This window comes from Sturnira hondurensis, unplaced genomic scaffold (genome assembly GCF_014824575.4).
Source record: "Sturnira hondurensis isolate 20B ecotype Veracruz unplaced genomic scaffold, ASM1482457v3 Scaffold0014436, whole genome shotgun sequence".
Lineage (NCBI taxonomy): Eukaryota > Metazoa > Chordata > Mammalia > Chiroptera > Phyllostomidae > Sturnira > Sturnira hondurensis.
The window spans coordinates 80138-88015 of NW_028087067.1; the positions used below are offsets into that span (position 1 = coordinate 80138).

General features: G+C 51.4%; 1 protein-coding gene across 1 annotated transcript; it reads left to right on the forward strand.

Annotated features, from left to right (window-relative positions):
- Window positions 1–3366: 3366 nt before the first annotated feature.
- Window positions 3367–4836, forward strand: LOC118999064 (beta-defensin 103A-like). Its single transcript, XM_037063400.1, has 2 exons — window positions 3367–3692; window positions 4634–4836. The coding sequence occupies exons 1-2, from the start codon at window positions 3635–3637 to the stop codon at window positions 4777–4779; spliced, it is 204 nt and encodes a 67-aa protein (XP_036919295.1). The 5' UTR covers window positions 3367–3634; the 3' UTR covers window positions 4780–4836.
- Window positions 4837–7878: the final 3042 nt, after the last annotated feature.

Below are 7878 nucleotides of genomic sequence, written 5' to 3' on the forward strand. Positions count from 1 at the left end.
CGAGCGAGCACTGGAAAAGCTCCCCACCACCACCTCGAAGGTCCCGCTTTACGCTGCGTCTTAAGAAGCTGGTGAAGAGCACAGGAGGGCAGCGGGGAGCAAAGCGTTATCCCAGCCGTTGGCAGTGCAGGGAAGTCACCCCAAGGGGGAGAATTCACAAAACATTAACATTGTGATGGTTCGTGCCCAACCCGCAGCCCACAGGCCGCGTGCTGCCCAGGATGGCTACGAATGTGGCCCAACAGAAAATCATAAATGCACTTAAAACCTTGCTTATTGGTTTTCATTAGTGTTTGTGTATTTAATGTGTGGCCCAAGACAATTCTTCTTCCAGTGTGGCCCAGAGATGCCAAAAAGTGGGGCACCCCTGGTGTAGAACGTGACCTTGCAAGACAGTCAAAGTCCAACAAGAGAAACTGAAAGAAATGTAAGAATCCCAAAATGGGGGGGGGTGTTTAATGTAGACAATCGGCTTATAGGTGATAGGAGAGCCGAGAAGCCAGGAGAACGCTGAGTCGTCTCAGAACTGGCAACAGCAGAAAGACAGGACAATCCTTAGGGCCACAAGACAAAGTGGAAGGCAGCAATGGTCCCAGCGGGGTGTGGGCCACTCAACAGATGCTGGGGTCCCTCCAGACCTACACAGGGGCCACAGGGACCCTGAGTGAAGTGGCTTTTCGGGGAGGAAGTGGAGACAGAGAGAAGATACCTTCTGAAGGACAGGGAGAGAAATACCCCAGCTTCTCACCAGCTCCCGCCTCTCCCTCTCCGGTCAGTGCGTCCCTTTGGCCAGCCCCTCATAGAGGGCAGAGGAGCCTGAGAGGTGTATGTAGATCCTCCCCCTACAGTTCAAAGCTGTGCCCCTCGCTGTCTGGGTGGCCGAGGGCAAAGCACCCCACCTCTCTCAGCTGCAGTCTCCCCACACGTAAAGCTGAGATGGGGCTCACTGTGGCCTATGTAATGAATACAACAGGCTGGTGACGTGGTGAAGTGACTGACGTGACGATGAAGAGCTGGAACCTTGGGTTCCCTCGCTGGGAGCCCAGGGTCACGATCGTCCAGCCACTTGGCAACTGCTGAGCAGCCCTCATGAGTCGTCCCCTCAGAGGACCCCTGGGTGCTGCATGGGCCACGTGGCAACTTGCAGTTCGCAAATCGACCTCGTATCGTAGACGCACGGGGCTCTCCCTGCGGGCTAGAAATGGCACATAGCACTTTCCGAGCTTTACTGCTCAGAACAGACGCTCTCAGACTCCGGTCAGCGACCCCAGCAAACGCAGACAATACGTGACGGAGCAGCGAGTGCGTGTGGAAGAGGGTCCCACTCCAACCCGCGTGCTCTTCCCCCCACGCAGTGCTAACCCCCAATGGAGAACGGGGATCCACCAAACCTCTGCTCCACGTTGTGACAACAGCCCCCCCAAAAATTAAAGGAACACCAGAAACAAAGCAGCTAAGTCTCTCTTCTCAACCTCATCGACGCAGAAAACCATCAACTCGGACCTGGGAGAAAACCTGGGGCCTCTGTCCCAGGCATTTGCCGGCCCTAGCCGTCCGACACCCAGGACTCGAAGGGGCCAGGGAGTGCTCCCAGCTCTCGTCACACGGTCCAGACACCATTAATTATCAGACAGTGACATGTTGCTGCTACTACCTGAGGGGCTGGAAGCACTTTCCACGTGAAAAGAAAGGCAGAATGTGTCAAAACGAAGGCAAGTCCCGGTTACCAGAGGTGCTCAGTGGGAGAGGAGAGGCAAGGAACATGACCTCATCCTTCTGCTGTTTGGGGGTCTACCACCAACCTGCCTGACATTTACAACATTTTAAAAACACAGACATGCTCCAAGGGGCTGTGCCTCGGTGCAGTCTGCAGCCCCCAGCTCCCCAGTCAGCTGACGTGGAAAGGGGACTTTTCTCCCCAAAGATTCACTTGTGGGATGGGAACATTGCCTTAGAAACACCTCCCAGTCTCGGAAGGATCAGAGCAAGGATTCCCCGGGAAGTCTGTTCGCCCCGTGGAAAAGCAAATCCCCAGCAGAGGCCCGCGGCCCTGTTGACCGCATGCCCGGCCAGCAGCTGGATGACCCCCTGCGGCAGCCTCCCCAGGCCCCTCATGCCGTCCTGTGGAAGACAGCGGAGGACTTGCCCACAGTCAGTGCCCGGCCTGCTCCATACTCACCTCCTTCCTAAACTCAGGAGGAAAGTCAGATTAAAAAAAAAAGAGAGTCTACAATTCCAAATTCTTACATCTGCTACCCGAATGCACGCTTCAGTGTGAATTGCCTTCCTCACGCGTTTCCACAGCCCTGTGCTTGAACCCTCAGTACGATGCTCACTGAAATTCGCCCCGTGGGGTTCATTTGGTTGCGGGTCCACCTGCCTTTTCCTCCACGGGAGCTCCTCGAGGGAAAGAACCAGACGTGGTCCTTCCTCTGCCCCAACAACCCCAAGCACACGACACTTGTCTCTCTCTTCAGCACGTGTTCAGAGTTTGCTTACAGACTCCAACCAGTGCGCCAGGCCCTGAGCACGCGCTCCTGGGACCAACACACCCTGGGAGGGCGGTGGAGCCCGTGTGGCTGCATCCACGAGAGGCAGCAGCCAGGCAGCGTCATGGTGACTTCAACTCCCCGTGAGTCTATGGACAAAATAAGCCATTGATTGGAGTCCTTAATGTGCACATCTGATCATTAATGAAATAAAGAAAGCAGTGGCCCACTGAACGTGGACTCTGTACCCATAGGACATCTCCTGCTTCCTGGACTTCCTTGAATGGTCCTGAGCTGTGAGCTGTGAGTAACCAGAGGTCTGCAGTGTGTCTTCTAAAGCCCCTCATTTGCATAGGAAGTGTCATTCCCTGGGAGGGGATGCCGGGCTCCCCAGTAGATCATCCCAGCATTCTCTTTCTCTGATGAAGGGAAATGAGACACCTTCTTGACTCATGAGTTCGGCAGTTTTCAGGTGGCAATGAAGAGGAAGCCGTGTTTCGCCCAAGTCACAGCACCCAGGATGGCCAAGGGGCATCGGCTCAGAGCCTCAGGAACGCAGCCCATTTCCCCTCCTTTTCTTCATCACCCAAAAGCTGATCCTGTTTTACCCCAATTTCAGGTGTACCTGGGCAGCCCCAGGGCGTGGCCCAGCCTGAGTTTACACCTGGTTCTGAATATGTCCAGGGCTGGAACGATGGGTTCTCAGGTGGCCACAGATACTCCCAGGGCTTTAGGAGGAAGGCAGGAAGCTTGGAGGTACCGGAGCGGGATCAGTCATCTCCCAGCGATACGCCCCAGGACTGACCCAAGAGGAGGCAGGTCCTTCCCATCTACATCTGCAACCAGATCGGAGTCAGACCTGGGCCAGCTCCCGAAGCCCAGAGGGCATGAGGACAGCTGTGTGCTCCTGCCACACTTTGCTTCACCCCTTAGGTTTGTGGCTAACCTGCGGCTTGGTGGGTGTGGCCTGTCAGGTAAGAGACATTGGCATGAAGCACCAGGAACTACGTCATGTTGTCATCCCTGTGATATTACAGGAATTGCAACCCCGGCTCACTCTGCCTGTGGCTGCGGGCCTGGGACCTTTATAAAGTCAACAAGCTCATCTTCCCAGCCAGTGTCCGTGTGCTGTGACGCCGTCAGCCATGAGGGTCTACTACCTGCTCTTTGCGTTGCTGCTCTTGTGCCTGACCCCTGTCCCAGGTAAGACGGGCTGGGAGGGAGAGGATGGAAGGGATGGGTAGCATGTCATTCAAGTCAGTCCCTCCTCATTCCTCGGGAAGGTGTAGACCAGGCAGGTTTGTTGTGTGGGAAGGAGGCGCTGATCTTCCTAAAAGGATCAAGAACCTGAGAGCAGGTTTCCCAACCTTTTTTGATCAACTTTTATTTTTCTGTTTTTTTTTCCTTAGTTTTGTTTTGTTTTAGCTTTAAGTGTGCAAGAGTTACATACTTTACAAAGTGATCCCGTTGATATTTCCAGAACCCCAGCTGGTACCACACGTAGTTGCTGCCATTACTATTGACTTTATCTCCTGTGTTTTACATATTTCCCCATGACTGTTTTGTAACTACCAGTTGGGGTTACCTCCTTCCCCCAGCACCCAAGTCCTTAGGCCCTTAGTCCCTTCCCTCTTTCCCCCAGCACCCAACCCCTTCCTCTCTTAACAGACTAAGTAGCTCACAAAAGACACCTTTTTATGGAAATACACACCTGTTAATGAAGCATGAAGGCTGTGACACCGACATTTTGATACCAACAGGAAAGCTCGACTTAACCTGAGGACGGAAGTACAGGCTTCCATTTTAGTAGCTCAGTGGCTGGAGGCAGTGTCTTTGGGGCCCTAGAGATGCCCCGGTGACCACTGCCGGCCCAGCCCTTCCAGGAGTCCCTTGTTGTGGGTGCTCCCCGTCGGCACACTTGACGGTGCCATGGGGGGACCAGGGCTGAGCTGTAGCCCTTAGATGCTTTGTCGATTGGATGCCCGATGCTACCTTCGACTTGACTCCTGATTTCATAGAACGAAGGAAAATAGAAAGCATAATAGAAAGACAACAAATAGGTTACTCGAGGAATTCCAAAGGTCCTGTATTTACACCCACAGCCTCCCTAGAACCTGCCCACATATTCCCCTGTCTCTTTGCAGGTGATGCGGGAATCATAACTAGAGTGCAAAGGTACTTTTGCAAGGCCAGGAAAGGCCGCTGCGCCGCGCTGAGCTGCCTCCCGAAGGAGGAGCAGATCGGCACCTGCTCTCTCCGGGGCCGGAAATGCTGCCGCAGGAAGCAGTGACAGACCCCGGACGTGAGGAGGATGTCGTTGAGTGTGAAGATGCTTGCTTGAAGTTTGCTGAAGCCAAGTTCAATTAAATATTTTTTCAAAAAAAATCACAAGTTTCATCGTGCTTTTAAAGTCCTGGGTACTTTGGTTGTTGTTCCAAATCGGCCACTTAGAGAGTGTTCAGGACTCACCTGTAATCCAGGTCAAGTACAATCTCCTAGAGGAATCCCCAAGGGGTCCTGAACGAGTTTCCAAGGGTTTCTCCTTTTTCGTCAACTTTATACCCCAGGGGAATCAGACCCCTTGTTTGTCCTGAAATACTCCTTGCTGTTTTGCCACCCACACTTTGAGCTGTCCTGTCCCTCTACCTGACACAGCATCTCCCCATCGAATCTGTCTCTGAGACATCGCTGTATCCCTCGGGCATCACCTCAAGCCCTGCAGAACACTTTACACCTCAGAGAAAGCGGGGCAGCTGGCTCTTCTGCAAACGATCCTTCCGTTTTCCTCTCGCCCATGCCTCCACTCTGGCCAACCTCATACCTGGCGTGGAACCTCTCTCCTAGCTTTTCTCCCAACACTAACCCACTCCTCAGGAGCCACCTCAAATCCTCCCTCCTGCTTGAAAACACAGCTCATCTTCCACGGAAATACTGTCTCTCCTCTGATTCAGCACGCGGTCCTGACTCGAGTGCCCCGTTCACAAAACTGCTTGCTGTTTGCATCATACACAATTGCCTATTTCCAGTCTTAGTATTCGACACATCGTAAAGGGCAGGGACTGTGTCTTCATCACTTCTGCCCTGCCTAGTAAGGGGCCTTGCACCAAAAAAGAAAACTAACTTCTCTCCCTCTCTTCCTGCCTCCTTTCCCCTCTCTCAAATAAATAAATAAATAAATAAATAAATAGACTTTCCTTTCTTTTGGTATATATTTCATTGATTAAAGCTATTACAGCTGACCCATTCCCCCTCCCCTTTATTCCCGTCCACCCTGAATCCCCCTCCCTATAGCATTCCTTCCCCCTTAGTTCATGTCCATGGGTCGTACATACAAGTTCTTTGCCTTTCCCATTCCCCATACTAGTCTTAACCTCCCCCTGTCTATTCTCTCCTACCATTTATGCTACTTACTCCCTATACGTTTTCCCCCACTCTCCCTCCTCCCTCTCCCCACTGATAACCCTCCATGTGCTCTGCATTGCTGTGATTCTGTTGCTGTTCTAGTTGTTTGCTTTAGTTCATTTTGGGGTTTTTTTTAGGTTTGGTTCTTGTTAGTTGTGAGTTTGTTGTCATTTTACTGTTCATATTTTTATCTTCTTTTTCTTAGATAAGCCCCTTTAACATTTCATATAATAAGGGCTTGGTGATGATGAACTCCTTTAGCTTTACCTAGCCCGGGAAGCGTTTTATCTGCCCTTCTATTCTAAATGATAGCTTTGCTGGATAGAGTAATCTTAGATACAGGTCTTTACCTTTCATGACTTTGAATACTTCTTCCCAGCCCCTTCTTGCCTGTAAGGTTTCTTTTGAACCTTCACTTTTTCTTTTATTTTTCAACCATACTCAACCATTTCTGTGAGCATCCCGATTATCAGTGTTTTGAACTCTGCATCTGATAGGTTGGCTATCTCTTCATTGCTTTCTGGAGCTTTAACCTGTTCTTTCATTGGGCCATTTTTTTTTTTTTGGTCTTGGTGCACCTGTTATGTAGTAAGGGGCAGAGCCTCAGATATTCATCAGGGTGGGGCAACCTACATCACTGGGTCCTGGCACTGTGGGGGGGGAGGGGTCCAAGAGGGAACAGTGCTGTTTGCTCAGATCTCTGCCAGTTTTCAGTCACTTCCCCCACTACCCACAAGCAAATTGGGCCCTTCTGGTGCTGATTCCCACGTGGGTGGGTTTGTGCATGTTCTAGGACCCTGTGGGTCTCTCCAGTGAACTCTACTGTGAGGCTGGGAGTTTCTCCCACTGCCGCAACCCCCACAGGTTTTTTTCAATCAGAGGTTTTGAGGCTTTATTTCACTGTCCTGGAACCCTGGGTTAGACAGTCTGTCTCACTCCCCAGTTGTTCCTTGAGGTGTATCCACACATGAATGTAGAACCGCCAACTCCACCAGCCACCGCCTCACCCGCCCATCCTCCGGCCACTGCCTTGCCCCAAGTCCTCCCCACCAGGCTGCCCATCTCCACCCCTCCTACCAGTCCGGATGAGTGTTTCTTTTTTAATTCCTTCGTTGTCAGACTTCCATACAGTCCAATTTTCTGTTAGTTCTGGTTGGGTTTTTGTTTGTTTTTAAACTGAAAAGTCACCATTTTGAGTCCCAGTCAGAGCACTTGGCTGGGTTTCAGGCCAGGCCCCCAGTTAGGAGTGTGTGAGAGGCGGCCAGTCGACTTGTCTCTCATACGGCAATGTTTCTCTCCCTCTTCCTCCCTTCCCCTCTCTCTAAAAAATATAAATAAAATAAAGGAAGAAAATCTTACAAAAGGAGGAACTGCTATGGGAACTGCCCCCCACAGTACGCAGCTAGAGAACCAGACAAAGGTGTAACACGGTGGTTTAGATGCTGGGCAATAAGCAGAGCAGGGCTGTGATTGAAGAGACACGTACAGTGTCTCCAGCCCATTAGGTTCCAGGCCAACAGACCAGCCACCCTCTGAGTCAAAGTGACTGAAGTCTTTGACAGCAAGAGGCACCCTCACTTCCAGGGCAGAGCACCAGAAGGGGTATCTGGGGGTTGGAGCTTTTGAGGGCTGCAGAGTGGGCCCCATGAATCTTGGCCTGAGAGCTGAGGTGGGCACACTTAGGGTGAAAGTTCACGAGGAAAACACGTTGCAGGGGTTAGAGGGAAAATCCCAGGTGCGTGTACAAGGCCGGAAAAGATGCATCTCCACCAACAGAGTGGAGAGACCCCAAGAAAGTCCTGAGAAAGGAACTGCATTATTAGCAAGGCTGTTGAGCTCCAGATTTACCTGTTCTGAAGCTACTCTGACAAGTTTTTTAATTCCTGAAAGAATCATACTGGTCTACAAACAACTTAAACACGAGCCAGAATAAATCTAACACTCTTTAAAGGAAAACAACAAAGTCCATCACTCAACAATATAAGCT